At 37.9% G+C, this 18,684-nt stretch overlaps 1 protein-coding gene across 6 annotated transcripts in view; it reads right to left on the bottom strand.

Moving 5' to 3' along the window:
* LOC105489979 (potassium calcium-activated channel subfamily M regulatory beta subunit 2) overlaps window positions 1–18,684 on the bottom strand; it is a 415,168-nt gene that overhangs the window by 266,835 nt on the left and 129,649 nt on the right. The window contains exon 2 of one of the 6 annotated variants that reach the window (XM_071091282.1): window positions 16,350–16,476. The exons of 3 other annotated variants lie outside the window; for them this stretch is intronic. Coding sequence is in view for 1 of the 3 variants with exons in the window: in XM_011755166.3 (XP_011753468.2) it covers window positions 924–934 (11 nt within the window). In the remaining 2 variants the exon portion in view is untranslated. Of the gene's footprint in view, window positions 1–923; window positions 5,480–10,764; window positions 16,281–16,349; window positions 16,477–18,684 lie in introns of those variants that run through there. 2 more of the 6 variants (XM_071091283.1, XM_011755166.3) reach the window with 2 other exon arrangements.

The following is an 18,684-nucleotide window of genomic DNA, read 5'->3' as shown; positions in this document are numbered from 1 at the left end:
TAAATATGGGCAAGGAAAATGAACTTCATGCATCTGTATAGTCTGAAAAAATTAATTATGGCTAATTTAAAATGAAATGTTTCTTAAACAATTTTGCAGTCAGGCTATTAATAATCATTTTTGCAAAGTGGACAACATATACCAGAGCATATTGGAATATTAGAGATTCATGAATTGCTGTCAGTTTGAATTTGTATACATTTTCTCATCACTAAAAATACTGTGATCTAGTATGCAGAGGAAAAACGAGTCCTGGAAAATAATAGTGTTGTTAAATGTTTTTGTAAGACAATTTGTAGTTGTGAAAAGTTAATTAGTGATATAAAATACATATTTGGATAATTAACATCAGGGAAGACTAGACACTTGTTGCCTAAAACAATTAAGATTTTTTTTCTAGAGTCATCTAGATGCTTATATCCATTTTCCAACTCAGTTTTCATGTCTAGACAGAGCTTCTTCTAAAAAATTGTTCAAATACAAGAAAATTCTGATAGTAAAATAATTAAGAATTTGAAAGGCTGAGAAAAGTCATGATTCCGATGTATTATATTAGAGTTGAAATCTGAGACTTGTGAATTAACATCATGCAATCTTTTAAAATATGAGAAAATATGCATTAGAATCAAGAATAACCATAAATCCAACTAAGAAAAGAAAAATCACTTTCCTGTGAAAGAAACCATTCCTACAAGTCCTTATGTGCCTTCACTCCTGACTTTATAGTCATACAGATAGTTCCAAAGCCAGGAAATATCACATTTTCTACACTTTTCCATAACGTAATCATTTTACAAAACATCTAAACCAATACAGCTCTTTTAAATCGTAGCCTCTCCTCTCTTTGTGTGTCACCAGTTCTTTTTATTAATTCATGGAGATGAATGCAAAATAAACACAGTTCTTTGGTGAGTCCAGCTTACCCACAGTGCATGCTGCCCTGTCACACCACTCGCCGCTTTGTTGCTCTTTCTCTCAGTTCCTTCCAACGTGCCCCCAGGGCTCATGAAACAACCCAAGAGTGTACTGCATACTTGTATAGGATGAAGCAAAGAAGGAAAACAGAAAGGTGCCCAGCAGTGTTTGTACCAAGGTGCAGTGCCCTTCCTGGCACACAATGTGGGAAGAGAGCAGTCAACCATGCAAAGTAAATAGCAACCAGCCTAGTGCAACTAACTAAAGGTAGTGAAAAGCCCACTGAAGCACAGAGCTGAGTTTAGAATATTTACACCAATGCTCCTCTATTTTACAGATAAGGAACCTGAAATTGAGCCATAAATTTATTTGTAATTTAAAAAACCTGCAACTGTGATCCTTGAAATATTCTTTATAGTTTGAGTTTAACTATTTTAGAAATGTTGGTGGAGGGATGACAAAAATTAAAATACAGACAAAAATGAGAGAGTCTTAATTCTGGAAGAAGTGTTCTAGCTTATTCATCTTGTTTTACAGATTTAAAAAACCCCAAGCCCAGAGGATTGCAGTTCCTACCCTTGTATTGTAGCCACGCAGAGGAGACCCACTGATCTTGTTACTACACACCTAGCTCCTTTTTAATTAATTCAAATAAGTCCTGTTACAGCTTGCAGGATCTATCCTGCTGATTCTGTAGGATTGCAAGTTTTCCTTTTGCCTTTCATTGGATTTCAAACAATGTATTGAGTGTGGCAACTGAATTATTACAGTCAGTTATCTGTGTATTCTATGGGCAATTTAAAATTGACGTGGGTTAAAATGGGACACTTCACACTAGTCATAAGAAACTCTTCAGAGATGCAGCAATTCAATCTGGTTCACGTAATAACAGCAATAAAGAAGAAATCGAACATATTTTTTTTCTCTCTCTTGTGAAGGGCTAAAAGCAACATACAGATTTTCTTATTAATCCTCCCAAAAGAACGACAGCCATTTCTAACCAGGAACCTCATGACAGAGGTCAGGAGGCCAAGTGTGTGCAGGAGCTGAAGGCACTGGTGTGGGGCTCCAAGGCTTCATTTCAGCGTCTCTTGGTGTTGCTAACTTGCTGTTTGATGGTGGTCAAATCACAGAATCTCCCTGAATCCTAGTTTACTCATAATTTAAATGGGAGGAGATGGGTGAGATAATCTCCAAGATCCCATCAAGGATGAATTCTCAGTGATTTCACAGAGATCTCAATGCACTGCTTAGATTTCCTTATTGTTGATTCCCTTACTTAAAGTCTTCACTAAGGCTCTATTAACGTTACTATTGTTCTAGCTCTTCCCCAATTATAATATTTCTTTTTCACTTTTTCATAAGAGTAACAGGAAACACAGTAATGCCCTTTATTTGTAAAGGCATGGCCAACTAATAAGGGTAGAGAGAATAAAGCAGTAATTGGACAGTTTGTTTATCTCTGTGGAAATCTTAATAGTTATTTGAAATGTTTTAAATTTCTTTCATGGCCCAATCTTACTTTTGCACCCTTAATGTAAGCATCTCACCTTCTACTTTCTCGGTTTGAAGCCATTCATCAAGAGTTCTTTCAAAGTCTTTCTAAATGTTTCTGCTCTTAATTCATCCTTTTCTTACTCCTCCACCCCAGTACTATACTACCCTCATCTCAGAGGAAAAAGAGAAACTTTGTCATTGCAAAATAACCATCTATAGTGGTCTTAATCCAATGTCCAGTTCTTCTACATCAGTGACTCTCATACCTAGATACAGATTTGAATCACCTGGGAAAACTAGTAAATAATCCTGATCAGAATCAGGAGCAGGTGTTAGTATTATAATAAGGGTCCTAGGTGAGTTTTATGTTAAGAAAGGGTTGACAACCAGTGCTCTGGAGGTCTTGATTGATTAATTAATCCTTGTTAATTCTTCAGTTTTAATCCGTTTTACTGGCTCCTTGCCTCCAACCTGCAAACGTATTTAGGCTTCTATTATCCTAATAAAACACCTTCCCTTGTCCCTCAAGCTACGATTCTATGCATCTCTCTCCTACTTTACCTTCTCAATGGTTCTGCTCCTTGGTAGCCCTGAAACAGCTTTCTATGCAGTCACCATGTGGCATACACAGTCCCTCATGCTTCATGCTACTCAGGTTCTCTTTAGGGCCTGACATTCCCAATCACCCTTGCCACTATAGAATTCGCTCTTCCTTTGGCATCTGTGATTCTACATTCGCCTGGTTTCCTTCCCAGTTGCACAGTTTCCTTTAAAACTGTATGTCGGCCAGGCGCGGCGGCTCACGCCTGCAATCCCAGCACTTTGGGAGGCCAAGGCAGGTAGATCACGAGGTCAGCAGTTTGAGACCAGCCTGACTAAGATGGTGAAACCCTGTCTCTACTAAAAATACAAAAAAAATTAGCTAGGCGTGATGGCGGGCACCTGTAATCCCAGCTACTTGGGAGGCTGAGGCAGGAGAATCGCTTGAAACTGGAAGGCAGAGGTTGCAGTGAGCCAAGATTGCACCACTGCACTCTAGCCTGGGCAATAAGAACAAAACTCCATCTCAAAAAAAACAAAAAACATAAAACAAAAAACAAACAAACAAAACTGTGTGTCTATGAGTCCCCAAGCATAGCTGCTTCTTACTGTTCTATACTAGTTGCCATTAAATTATTGATTTATTCTCTTCCCTAAAATGATTGCTTAAGTTTAAATGATCACATCCATGAAAATGACTCTGGAATCTGCATCTCTTCCTTGAGTTGTAAGTTATACAAGTTATACTTCACTGGGATATATCCTCATCTGGATGTTCTTCCTCCACCTCAAACTCAACCTGAGTTTATCATCTTTTACTGATTTCACCCCTTCTCTGTGACATCCTGCTGAACTTCAGTCAGCACTGTCCTTCCAGTTTTCTGGGCTTCTAAATTCTGGTTATCTTTCACTCTTCTTTTTCCTACTTACTCTCCATATCCTATGCATCCCAAGTTGTGACTGTTTTGCTTTTGAAATTTTGAGGTGTCTATTTCCTTCTTATTTCTAATTTGTATTCAATCCCTTGTTTAAGACACAGATCAAATATGCAGGCTTCCATGATGGCATCCTCAACTCCTGGTCAAAATTAGCTTTCCCCTCTTTAGTGATCCCAAAGTGCTTTGTGAATCTGGTATAACAGTGAGCACATTCTACTTTCTAATACAGCACCGGGTGTATAGTCTCCACCACTTAGGTTAGGCCCTTAATGTCAGATATGATATTCTTTCTTGGATGTAGTTAGTATCAAGGATCAGGGACTTACAATCTATCTGAGTAAACAAAAATATCTCCCCATTCTTCCTCCCACTGGGCCTCCTCCCCACAAACTGCAATACAGTGGAAATGGCTATTCACCATAAAGTGAACAGTGACAATAGGGCTTTGTGAACATAGCCCATGCTTTTATAACAATGACTAGTTTTGATTGCTCACCCATCATATGAGCACATGTCTTATATATGTCATTTCATGCAAACTTCCCAAAAGACCTGCTAGATAAACATTATGAGCACCCGTTTTATAGATGTAGAAACTGATGCTGAAAACCTTAAGTAACTCACCCAAGACGACATAGCTAGTAATGAGAGGATAGGGGCCAAATCCCAGGTGTGAAAGCTCACACTCTTAACTTCATGTGATTCCATTAGATTAAATTGTGTATTGTGTCAGATAACAGGAGTTGGCAGCACAGGGAAGAAAATTTTTTTGCTAGGGGAAGGTTTGTGGATGATGAAGAGTTATTTTATTGAGAAAGAGTAAAATGTTCTGTTCAGTCTTTCTTTTGACTCTCATTGCTCTTGGAACTTCCCAGTTGCAGAGTCCACCTGAGCAGCAGGTAGCATGGGGGCTTTCCATGTGTGAGGACACTCTTCTAACATGCCAGCTCCTCTGATCTGTCAGGCCACCATTTCTATCACCTCTCTTTTCATCCTGAAGGCATCAACTTTTAGTAATCCCAATGTAAATGACAAGAACAGTGGTCTTGGTCATATATTCTTATCAGCTACCTGCTAAGGAAGGATTAGTTTGACAGTCTTTTGAAGTCCTCTCTAGACAACTTCTATCCATAATAAAGTCACTTGCAGAGAGCAGAGACCCATATCCTTACACAAGACCCATATGCTTTTGAAAAGCGAGACAGTGCTTTCTTTTGAGTAGTAATCAATACTAATTTGCAAGCAACTTGAGAGTAAGGGAACATATCTTCTAGTGTGTTTATCAACCTTAGTTTCTTACTAGCCTACTGACTTCTGCATGTAAATTATACTTATTTCATAGAAATAATGCAAACTTGAGTTCTTTATTTTTGAGAGGAAGGAAAACCATAAGTGCTTTTTTTTTCTGAAAGGGGCTTGGTAATTGATGTTAAAAAGAATTGGCTAGCCATAAGTAGAAAGCTGAAACTGGATCCTTTCCTTACTCCTTATACGAAAATTAATTCAAGATGGATTAGAGACTTAAATGTTAGACCTAATACCATAAAAACCCTAGAGGAAAACCTAGGTAGTACCATTCAGGACATAGGCATGGGCAAAGACTTCATGTCTAAAACACCAAAAGCAACGGCAACAAAAGCCAGAATTGACAAATGGGATCTAATTAAACTAAAGAGCTTCTGCACAGCAAAAGAAACTACCATCAGAGTGAACAGGCAACCTACAGAATGGGAGAAAACTTTTGCAATCTACTCATCTGACAAAGGGCTAATATCCAGAACCTACAAAGAACTCAAACAAATTTACAAGAAAAAAACAAACAGCCCCATCAAAAAGTGGGCAAAGGATATGAACAGACATTTCTCAAAAGAAGACATTCATACAGCCAACAGAAACATGAAAAAATGCTTATCATCACTGGCCATCAGAGAAATGCAAATCAAAACCACAATGAGATACCATCTCACACCAGTTAGAATGGCGATCATTCAAAAGCCAGGAAACAACAGGTGCTGGAGAGGATGTGGAGAAATAGGAACACTTTTACACTGTTGGTGGGATTGTAAACTAGTTCAACCATTATGGAAAACAGTATGGCGATTCCTCAAGGATCTAGAACTAGATGTACCATATGACCCAGCCATCCCATTACTGGGTATATACCCAAAGGATTATAAATCATGCTGCTATAAAGACACATGCACACGTATGTTTATCGCGGCACTATTCACAATAGCAAAGACTTGGAATCAACCCAAATGTCCATCAGTGACAGACTGGATTAAGAAAATGTGGCACATATACACCATGGAATACTATGCAGCCATAAAAAAGGATGAGTTTGTGTCCTTTGTAGGGACACGGATGCAGCTGGAAACCATCATTCTTAGCAAACTATCACAAGAACAGAAAACCAAACACCACATGTTCTCACTCATAGGTGGGAACTGAACAATGAGATCACTTGGACTCAGGAAGGGGAACATCACACACCAGGGCCTATCATGGGGAGGAGGGAGGGGGGAAGGGGGAGGGATTGCATTGGGAGTTATACCTGATGTAAATGACGAGTTGATGGGTGCAGCACAGCAACATGGCACAAGTATACATATGTAACAAACCTGCACGTTATGCACATGTACCCTAGAACTTAAAGTATAATAATAATAAAAAAAAAAAAGAAAGAAAAAAAAAGAATTGAATTAAATTAATTTGCAAGTTAGGTCACTTGTTCTACATCAGAAAGAAAGAAAGGAATTGTCATTTCTCATAAGGTTCTAGCTGACACTGATAAGAGAAAAAAATTTCTTCTTTAAACATACATGTTTATGAACTCTCTTAATATCACTATGATTTGAAGTTCCATTCTACAACACCAGATGACAATAGGCACGGTTCTTTGGTACCAAATGAAGTTTTGAGATTTGACTCTGATAAATATTTCACGTATGAATTCTTATTAAAAGCTGATTCAAATGTATCTACAACCATATCCTCTGAAGGTTATGATTTTATATGCATAGTGATTTGAAAGTTTATTACAATAGGGATAAAGTATATACATTCTGGAATCAGGACTGGATCAGCTGAACTTGAATCAAGGCCGTAACTCTTGTTAACTATAACTTTGAAGAAGTTGAAGGTCTTTTCTGTGCCTCAGTTTCCTCATCTGAGAAACAGATATTAAAAAAAAAAAACTACCTCATAGCTTTATCATCAGGATGAGATGAGATAATCATGTAAGCATAACACCTGACACATAAATATAGTAAGTCATCAGTAAATGTTAGCTATTATTACTCTGAATAGTTTTGTTAAAACGATCTGGCTCTGGTATATCTCTTTTCAATGGTTTCGTCTAATTATTTGCATTTGTTTTCTCTGCTTACCTTCATTCCCTCTTTTATTTTTAGGAAAACTGATATGAACAATCCTCCAGTACTATAGAAACTGTGGCTGGGTGCGGTGGCTCTCACCTGTAATCCCAGCACTTTGGGAGACCATGACAGGCAGATCCCTTGAGGTCAGGAGTTTGAGAACAGCCTGGCCAACACGGTGAAACCCAGTCTGTACTAAAAAATATAAAAATTGTCTGAGCGTGGTAGCATGTGCACCTGTAATCCCTGCGCCTTGGGAGGGCTGAGGCAAGAGAATCACTTGAACCCAAGAGACGAAATGAAGGTTGCGGTGAGCCAAGGTGGTGCCACTGCACTCCAGCCCGGGCCACAGAGGGAGACTGTCAAAAAAAAAAAAAAAAAAAAAAAGGAATCTCTCTGAAGCTAATCAGAGAACGCTCAGTGCTGAGTGACATTCCTCAGCCAAAAACTCTCTTTTTGTGTCTGGGTCACAATTCCCATAATTTCTTGCATTTGAGTGGCTTGCCCATGCCTTTTAATTTTGTTTTCAGTGGGCATTGTTAAAGTCTGTGTTGGCCAATATTCAGTTCATTTTTCAAAATTTTAAATCAAATCTTACAAACATATCCAGATTAAGACTAGCGCAAACCAGGATTTTGCGTTCTTTTCTAGCATGGTGCCAGATGGTACTTAGGTAGGATAATAAAGGAAATCTGTTTCCTTCCTCACATTTTATGTATCTGTCATAAATCTTAACTGACTTTAGGTGACCTGCAATTTAGAAGTTCAAGTTTCAGGTGAAGGTTCGGGTGAAATTTCATTTTAATGTTTTATTAAAATTGATTTTCTTTTGTGATTATGAATGAATGCAATATCACTGCAGAGGAAGCAAGTTGACAAGCAGTGAGAAAAATCCAGCTAAGATAACAACATAGGGCAGTTTTTTTCTGCTTATCTTTATTGTAGAACTACCAGTAAGAAACCCTTAGGCGTTATTATGCCTTCGAAACACAAATAACATCAAACTCTGCACTAGTTGGCAAAGAGAGAAATCTAAGCATCATTATGGGGGCTGTCACAAGTGACTATGGTATTTATTCACAAATCTAGCAGACTACTGAGGCTTAGAATATGTGACTTATTAGGACATTGCTTTTGAATACAAATTATAATAATTTTAGAATAATAGATTGTTTGAATTCCGATAATTTAGAGAAAAGCGAAAGGAAGGATACTTATATTTGCTTGAGTTAAAACAGTTACAAATATGTATTTAAAAAACTAATAGAGATGGAAAGAACTGTGGTCTGAATTCTACCTCGTTTTGGGAAAGGTGATTTTACAGAAAAGCAGCCCATGCATCACATTAATGAGATCAAGGCTGATTTTGGGGAAATGAGACAGAAAGAAAATAAAGCTTATATTGCCACTGATATACAGAGTTATGGAAATTATTAGGTAAATAAAATAGAGGCATAATTGTATTTTGTCTGAAATGGGTTGTCAAACTGAACTGTCTTAGAGATGGTGGCAAAAGAATAGAATATTTTGGTGGGGGGGTTATTCAAAAAATAAAACTGCAGAAAAATAGAGAAACAATTTGATGATATGTTAAGAAAAGAATAGGAAATCTGTTATAAAACATTTTCCTTCTTTGCTGAAATCTTCTTTCTCTTTCACAACTCCTCAGTGTGGGAGTTTGTGGTGGGAGTGCTGTTACATCATTCTTCCACAGTCGACATTTAGAATCGTATCTGTAAACCTTGGTCAGCGTCTGGATGGGGACCAGCACCATGCATTACCTTGTGCATATAGAAAGACAAAAGATAGATTTTGATCCACAGGAAAGCAGATTGCCTGGGTTAGCTGCCCCAGATGTTTGTGTGTGAGTCATGTGCTTTCTTCTGGGTTCTGGAGCTCTGAGTGTGGCCCTCTTGGGACCTTATAGTCCAGACCTGCACACTTGGGGCTTGTGCACACTGGTACCTAGGGAGAAAGTGTGCCAAATGGCCAGCAGGTGTCAAATGGGATACTTGAAAGTCTGTCAGTCTGGCGGGCTTCAGCTTGAATATTGGATCCTGGGCAAGCTGATCATGCTTTCTGAGTGACAGATTTCTCAAGTGCATGATAGGGATTTTAGGACTGTTCTGGACTTCAAATGCAAGTAAAATGCCTAGTACAGTCCTTGACTTAATAAAGGTTCACAAGCTATAACTGATATTATTGTGTAAACTGTCTGCCATCTGCAAAGCGCTCAATAAATGTTGTGTAACATTGTGGATATTTTTAAGGACTTGTTAGCAGTGGCCACCTTAGAACAAACAACTATTTCTCCAAGGATTTCCCCTATCCCCTCCGGAAATGCACATGTCTTAGTGAAGAAGGTTCGAAAGGCAGAAGTGATGGGTTCATAGTTAGGTCAGGCAGTGTGGCCTGCAGTTTATGTTAGAGGAGTTGGTGGAAATCCTGGCTCTGCCATTATTTGTCATGGGACGTGGGATAGGGCTTTCAATGCTTTTTAACTTCAGTTTTCTGTCCTAAATGGGGACGGTGATGCTCACCACACAGAGTTGTGAGAACAATAGAAGATAAATTTTGAGTGAATTCAATGTGTAATCTACAAAATAGGATAAGATATTACTTCATCAACTACCAAAAGGCTCTCACAGCCAGCCTCTGGGAAGAAAAAACATCTGTACTGTTCCTTCATCCTCACCAGCCCTTTGTCAACTGCCCTCACTCTTACTTTCCTTTTGGGGAATATTTTTTCTTGGAAAGAATAATCCACATCCTCACCACTTGCTCAGTCCTTTAATGTCATTGCAACCTGATTTTGGTGCTTATCCTCTTTGTGGAAAATGGTCTCCCACTTTGACATTGAATTCAGATCCCAAATCACAAAATCCAAAGCCGTTCCTTTGAATTCTCTGTAATATTTGACATGATTACCCACTCTCATCTTAATAATAAAAACAGGAATCATTTATTGAAATGCTACTATGTGCTGCACTGGGCCAGCCATGTGGCATACATGATTTCATTTAACTTACATGAAGCCCTTGCGTGGCAGGTAGTCCGATCCCATTTTACAGAGGAGGAAACTGAGGCACCGAGATGCTAACTTGCTCAATATCACGTAATTGCCACACTAGTGGCAAAAAAGAGATTGGAACCCTGCTAATACTGATGTTCCCTCTTAGAGCTTTGTTCTTTTCTTAGCTTCTGTTAGTAACATTTTTTCTATGAAAATATTCAAAGCACTGTGTACCTTTGCATGGTATTTGTCTCACTATGTCACTCCTAACTCCTGGGAACTTGACATACCTCTTGAATAATGTATAATCCTCAAGGACCTCTTTTAATGTAATGCCTTCGTGGGGCAAATTAGTTTTTAACAAAGGAAGTATTAGACAAAGAATCTCTCCTTGGGGTTGCAAAGTCTGAAGATTTAAAGCGAGAACCTGAAAATGACATCAATTCCTTAGTTAATTTACTTGTATAGCCGACACAATACTGACCTTATCAAGGTAAGAGTTTCCTTTAAGTTAACTGGTCAAGAGGTATTTTTCTTTTCATAAATAATGCAAGGGGATGGAAAGATAGCTGAAAAGAAGAAAAAAAAAATGCATACTTTTCTTGTAAGTTACATTTGGAAACATTATTGTTATTCTGATTAATGACAAAGAATTCCAGCCAGGGTAGAATGGAATGTGATTTAGGTAAACTCTAGGTAAAATAACAACGCACAGGAGAGAAATTTGAGCAAGTTTACATGATGCTCAGATGGACCATAAACAAGAGACAATGAGTGTTGCTACTTTTCTTGCTGACCTTTCTTTAACAGAACTTTCTCATTAGAAAAGAGCTTGCTTTAGCTTATTGTTAAAACTGCTGTGTGCTCACCTGCTTTGAAAAAGGAACAGGCAACCCAACACGGTGGTTCACGCCTGTAATCCCAGCACTTTGGGAGGCTGAGGCAGGCAGATCACCTAAGGTCAGGAGTTCGACACCAGCCTGGCCAACATGGTGAAACCTCGTCTCTACTAAAAATACAAAAAAAAAAAAAAAAGTGCTGGGCGTGGTGGTGTGTGCCTGTAAATCTGTAATCCCAGCTACTCGGTAGGCTGAGACAGGAGAATCGCTTGAACTCGAGAGGCAGAGATTGCAGTGAGCCACGACTGTGCCATTGCACTCCAGCCTGGACGACAGAGTGAGACTGCATCTCAAGAAAAAAAAAAAGAAAAGAAAAAGGAAGAGGCAAGGTAAGCCCTGAGGCAGATTGAGTTTCCCTTCTTTTCTCTCTTCTCTCTATTTCAGAGTCTCTCTAATTCTTCTCTCTCTTCATGCTAATAAGAATAGCATTACTATGTTCATTTATATATTCAGTGGACAAGATGTGTAAAGTGGATGTAAAGCATAGTATACACAATATTTTAAAGAAAAACATACTAAAATGTAGAGAACCACCAAGTATAATGAAATTTCCATTTTGTCAGTGAAAATGAAATATTTTCCATTTCATGTTGCTCAACTTTTTATAAGATACCTCTACTCATACTGACCAAAATTCTATAAAGTAAGTGACATAATCTCACTTAATAAGGGAACTCAGTTATTTGCCCAAGGACATGCACTAGATGGATTTTGAACTCAGGTCAACTTTCTTTCCATTCATCAATTCATCTTTTCATAAAACATAGTTCCTGTCTTCAATTTTGTGAGTAGAAGTGAAAAAGGAAAACTTATTTATACATGTAATTATGTGACAAGTAAGTACCAAAAGGTAAAATCTGCTGAAGGAGTTCAAAGATTGGAGAGGCTCCTTCTAGCTTGGAGTGAAAGGAATAGAAAAGGAAGAGGAAAAATGGGAAAGGATTAAGGGGAGGCTTTATTTAAGAGGAACCATTGAGAACTGGTTGATTTTGACAGGTGAAAATGAGAGGGGAAAGAGACTTTTTCTGGAGGTTTGAAATGCATGAGGCTCATGGACAGAGGTATAAAGACATGACAGGCATGTTTGAGATATAGCAAGTAGTATAGTTTAGTTGTAACAGAGTGAGAGAAGGGAGGTAAGGATTAGGCTAGAAATTCATCTGGCCATCAGAAATTGGAGGGTCTTGACATCTAGTCCTAGGAGACTTGATTTGCTTGGTTAAGTGAGAGCCAATGGCTGTGATGAAGGAAGTTCCATGCTTAAGGTCATGCTTTGAAACTACTCATTTGGATGATCTATGCAGAAGAAACCCAGGGCAGAAAGAGATTGGAACATTTTTTTCTCAAAATGTATAATATATACTAGATCTATCTATAGTATTTGATAAATTTCCAGGCCTTACACAAAAAGATTCTGATTAAATATGGGCCACATGAATTGATATTTCTACAAAGCTCCCCAGATAATTCTTGTGCAGGTGATTCAATAACTACCACTTTGAAAAATATGAGAGTAGAGTTGAGGAGGTTATTTAGCAAACTATCTTAATAACCAAAGTGTGCCAATAAAGGGACTTTATTTGTCCATGAAGAGAAAAGGCACAGAAACAAAAGATATTTTGAAGGAAAAATCAGTAGGTCAATTAGGTCTATCATTGGAAGAGGATTCAAAGATAATTATTGGCTTTAATAGCTGGAAGATTTGTGGTACAATGAATAGAAACATGAGACTGTATAGATTTATTAGGTCTGATAAGCGTTTAATTTTGCCAAGTGAATTTTGAAGTCTAAAAATGGCAGCAGCAGGGAAATGTCAACATAGGTAGTAGACAACATAGGACTTGGGTTAGAAGAGCAAGGTTGCAGCTGGAAAGATGGCTTGGGTTTTAAGTGTGGATGGATGATATTTGCAGTTACTGAAAAAAGCTCTAAAGAGTAAGAGAAGATAAAGAATCCAGGAAAGGAGAAAAGATAAAAAGAACTATAAAGTAGGAGAGAACCTGGGAAGTTAAATAGTTAAACATAATTCAAGTCAAATAAAGAGAGGATTTGAAGAATATACATACATGCATACATACATACACATATACATATATACACACACACACACACATACACACACACACACGTAATTTTAAAATGTTTTTTGATGAAAGGGAACTCTAGTCCTTTTCCAATGTTCCATAATCTCACCATCTATCTAGTTGTTTAAGCCAGAAATATAGAGTTATCCTTGACATTGTCTCTTTCTCTACCCACCTCTCAAATTTAGTCTATGAGCAACTCTATGAAGTGATTTTCTGTCTTAGTTCATTTTATGCTGCTATAACAGAACACCTGAGACTCAGTAATTTATACAGAACAGAGATTTATTTCTTACACACCTGGAGGCTGGGAAGTTCAAGGTCAAGGGCCAGTGGTGGAAAGCGGAAGAGCAACAGAGTGCACACACATAACAGAGAGGTGAAGGAGGAAAAGGGGGCCATACTCGTCCTTTTATTAGGGACCCACTTCCACAATAACTAACCCACTCCGGCGAAAATGGCACTAATCTATTCTTCAGGGCAGAGCACTCATGACCTACTCACCTAAAGGTCCCACCTTTTAACACTGTTGCATTGGGGGTTAAGTTTCTGTCACATGATCATTGGGAATGTATTCAAATATAGCACTTTACAGACACATATTTTTCTGACTGTCTTTCCGCCATTTCACTGCTGCCTGGGCTAGGCTAGCATCATCTGGATTACTACAGTAGCCTTTCATCTGGCTTCTTGGCATCCACTTTTGTTCTTCTCCATTTTGATCACAACATTGCAGTCATAGATACCTTTGGAAAGCGCAACTACCTTGTCAGCCCCCTGCCTGATACCTTGGATGGCTTTCCATTGCTCTTAGAATGATGAGCAAACTCATTAATGTGACCTGTAAGGTCTTACCTAGCATGGCTCTTTTCTACCTTTTAGCCTTATTTCCAAATACATGCTGCTGACCCTTGCTCTCCAGATACATTGACACTCTGTCAGGGCATGGTCCCCACTTACTCCCTGTAATAGGCTATAATTTAAAGGGTAGTAGGATGGAGAATGAGTTTTTAAAATGTGTAGACACCTTAGGACGTTCATAGCTTGAGGTGACGTAAATAGCTTCCTTTTTATCTTGTTTATTAATTTTCTTATTACTTCTCACTAGGATGTAAGCTGCAATGAACATACTAAATACTGCCATGTGCCTGAAATCAAAATTACAACTTTATATGCTTATATGAAAAAAGACAACTTTCTTCATATAGGCATGTAAATCAGAGCACATTTGTTTTCTTTATACCATTTATTTTTCACTTTCAGTTCAGCAAACACTAAATCCACGTGTCAGTGGGGAAATAGACCCAGAAGATTGAGAAGCAGATTGTTACAAGACATTCTCTAGCCAGTTTTCTTTGTACCAGTTCTATTGTTATGTTTTCTATACCTACAAAAATTTTCTCATATTTGGGTATATGTTATCTAAACTTTCCTTCTCCTTTATACATAAACTTTATTTCTCTCTCTCAACTTTTCTTTTGATTCATTCCAACAGAGAAATGAGTCCTGTGCTGTTCTATTTTTATGTTTTCAAAGCAAACAGTTACCTTGAGTTATCTACACAGACAGCCTCACATGGCTGTTCCCAAGCACCACACAGGACCAAATAAAACCACCATGAAGCAAAGTTAAACCAGTGAATGATCACCTTCACAGAGAGGGAGAAATGGGACTAATCCTGTTAAAACATGATTAAAATGTGGCCTCTAAAGTTAGGTATTATTTTCTTCTGGATGTCAGGTTTTTTTTCCCCTTCTTCTAATTTCCTCATTTGAAATATAGTAGGAAACAAACAAACAATCCAGAGACAACCAATAGTTCCAGCATTTCTACAGAAATAGAATCCTTCTGTAGGAGTTCAATTTCATGGACTATACGTTCTTCATGTAGTCTGAAATTTTCAGATGCTTATGCAGAACCAAACTGAAGACATTCAAGAATTATCTCATGAGCAAGATTTACCAACTGCTTCTCTATCCTTCTCATAAAGTGCCTTATGCAGCATGTCCAGAATGATTCTCTGCATCTGATGCAAAGCAAGAAAGATTCTAGATTTGCATTTGAATTGCTGGCTATTTTTAACTTTCTCAGAGTTTTACTTTGAGAGATATTTTACCTTTGTGGATGAGTTATGGAGTCAGGTGCTTGACCTTTACCAGCTTTCCAGTGAAAAATCCAATGAAGAAAAGACTTCAAATGTCTTACAAAACCAAACTCATTATTTATGAAGTCCTGAACTATGTCAGTGACATTCCCAGACACACATAGTGTAGTAAGGGATTTATTTCAAGAAATTTCCAAATTGAATCCTCCTTAGTAAGAATCCTATGTGGACTAATTTTGTAAATGATTTCCAATCATAGAAATGCCTGTGAGTGACAGGATTCCACAACCAAACAGACAACATCAGAACTCATATGCTGCTCTTTCCTTCCCCTTCTATAATCTCCTTCCCCTTCTATAAGTGCCCTCTCTACACCACGGTGTGCAAAGGGGATTCTGTGGAATTAAAACTTGTGTGGTTTCTGGAACCCTAAATCCCCAGTCAAGCAGCCTGGTAAATAAAGATAAGACATTTTCTTGATTTCCCTAACATGGCTTTACCTTAGGGGATAGGGTGAGGAGGAGGACATATATTAATCAAGAAATTGTTTTTAAAAAACCTATTGTATATTTTTAATATAGTTCTAGTCATCTGAGATTTATAAAAACATCGTTGCTGCTTTCAATGAGTTTGCAACCTAATTATCTGGCTAAAAATTAGACTTTAAAATTTTAGTTGCATATTTTACTACTTGCCTGTGTTTTTGTTCATCAGCTAGATTTGTTGAAAACTGAAAATGAGCTCTCATGTCCAGAATCTTTTGGAGTTTTAATTTTACACTCAGGAAAACACCAAGATGACAAGGAATCTACATGGGGGATTCAGCTGACATTTTCCCTATTTAGTATAAAGCTGGCAAATGTAAGCCAAAGCCCTCCTGTCCAGTATTATAAGTATCTTCTCTTTCTTTCCTAAAGAGTCAGCAAACTTGACATTTGACTGCTGATTCATTTTCTCCCCTTCCCAGAGCTGAAATACTCACCCAGGCTCATCTGTCACCCTGGCTTTGATGAGGAGGGGGTTTAGGCATTTGCTGTCTGGGCTGTCAAACTCAAAGTCAGCTTCGAATGGAAGTTCCCACCATGTGCTTTAGAAAAATAGGGTAGTGGCTGTGGGCAGACAGCAGAGAGGAAGGAAGGGAGAAACAGTCAAAAAGAGCATTTGATGTGGGCCTGGGAATATAAAGAGAAGAGGTGAGAGAACAGGTGAATGAGAGGTTAGTGAACCCATGGCAGATCCAGGGCTTAATTATTATAAAATAATTCCCTGCAGTACTGTATTTCTGCGGTGTATGATTTTTTTTTTGACCATGTGGGCATTTACCCTTTTTAGGTCAAACTGGACACTAAGAAATCTACTATAGATATGATTGATTTGTTCTTTCAAGAAACACTTATTGAGCGTTAACTACTGCCGTGAACTCTGCTAGGCACTGAAAGTACTGTGATGATGATGACCTAGTCCTTAACCTTTCAGAGACTTACAGTTTAAGGAGGGGTGGAAGGAGGCAGATAAGTGAACCAAAGATCATAGCAAAGTGTAATAAAGGCCATGCACAGAGTATTCTTGCAACAAAAAGGAGCAACATATTGTGAAGATTAAGAAAAAAAATCAAATCTTAAAAATCTGTGACATTTTTATGACAGTGACACATACACACTTTTGGAGAGAGATATTAGTGTTGGGACCAGTTGCACTTACAGAGGAAGACTTGAGAAATTACAAAATGTTAAGGAAAACATCCCCAAAATTCAACCATTAGTTACTAAGCTTCAGGAATCAGAAATTTGAGAAGTTATTTGGTGCAGAATGAAGCTCAGAATTGACCAAAGAAAAGTTTAACCTATGTAGTAGACCAGGATTTGAAAGTTTCCAAATAGCTTAATTGGAGGTAGTGATTTTTTTGAGTGATTAAATGAAACACCCTTTGGATTCAAAAATTCATGCTAAATCTAGTGTAACTGATGAGGCTAATTGCCAATTTCACGCAAGTTGTGCACTGAAGTCATTTGTATGATCGTGCATTCACCTGGTCAGTTTCTCAGGGTTTCTGTCAGTGCAGCCACAGAGTGAAGACACTGGACATGTTGAAGTTGAAGCCTGACAATGCCAACGGAAGGCACTGGATTGAAGTTCTGTCCCAGGTATGTGAATTATAAAATTAGGTTTGGTATCTCAGAGAGGCAGACATTTTCTTTTATTTTTCCAGAATTGCTTCTTTCATTTTGGGTCTAATAAGAAATGAGCAAATGTCATACATTTCAGGAAAATTGGTTTCTGGTTCTGGTCAAATGACTCTTAAATGACATCCATTGAATGAATTTGGAGACATGAAATACCAAGAAGTAAAAACTAAAGGAGACTTTTAAACCAAATCTCGCAGTATTATAATAAACACAATTCAACTTGATAGTTTCATCTTCGATCATAATAGTTTCATACAAATGGGTCAAGGCATTATGCACTAATTTGTGCCAAGCATGGTGCTGATACCTGGGCACAGGTTATTTCATTTAATCCTTGTGACCCCATGAATAATATACCATTACTACCTACATTCCTGCTGAGGAAAGGGAGACTCAGGCAAGATGCAGAATTGGGATTCAAACGAAGATATTCAGGGCTGTGAAACTGGTTTTCTAATACTCCATGATACGGCATGTCTAGAGAGGGCCTTCTTAATTTGTTAGTTTGCATTCATTCAAATTGTTTCCTGGGAGTTTGAGTGTACTTTCTTTAGGGAAACAGCACATGAGACACCTGCATTCTTCAAATATGAAAGATGATTCTATTCTTTAGATTCTTCCTTTAAAAAAAATCCCCCTAATCACTGGTAGCGTTCAGTCATCAAATACATTAAAGACGGTTAATCTAACATTCTATTTATCAGGAGTCTTTACAGCTGAATAGAGACTAAATTTTGATAGCACAGTAGCTCTTTGACCTTGAGCAATTTGATTACCTTTCCTACTTCTGAGTTTTCTTATCTGTTCAATGGAAGGTATAATATCTACTGCTGAGGTATGCTGTGAAGATTAAATAACAATAGTAATAAGATAACTATTACTTTTTGAGCTTCTCCTCTGAGCCAGTTACTCTAATGGGAAAGTGGTATATATTATGACATTTAATCTTCAACCCAACCAGGTAGTTATTACCGTCACCAATTACCACTAAGGAAACTGAGGCTCAGTAAGATTTAAGAAACTTGCTCAACATCATGTAGCTATTGTTATATTTAAAGTTTTGGTGCTGCAAAAGGAATAGCACTCGAATGTAAAATTTTCTTTTTAATTCTCAGCAAGGCAAGTTACTTC

This window comes from Macaca nemestrina, chromosome 2, assembly GCF_043159975.1.
Source record: "Macaca nemestrina isolate mMacNem1 chromosome 2, mMacNem.hap1, whole genome shotgun sequence".
Classification (NCBI taxonomy): Eukaryota; Metazoa; Chordata; class Mammalia; order Primates; family Cercopithecidae; genus Macaca; species Macaca nemestrina.
Note: the sequence above shows the minus strand (reverse complement) of the source record. Positions and strands in the feature narration are given on the sequence as shown.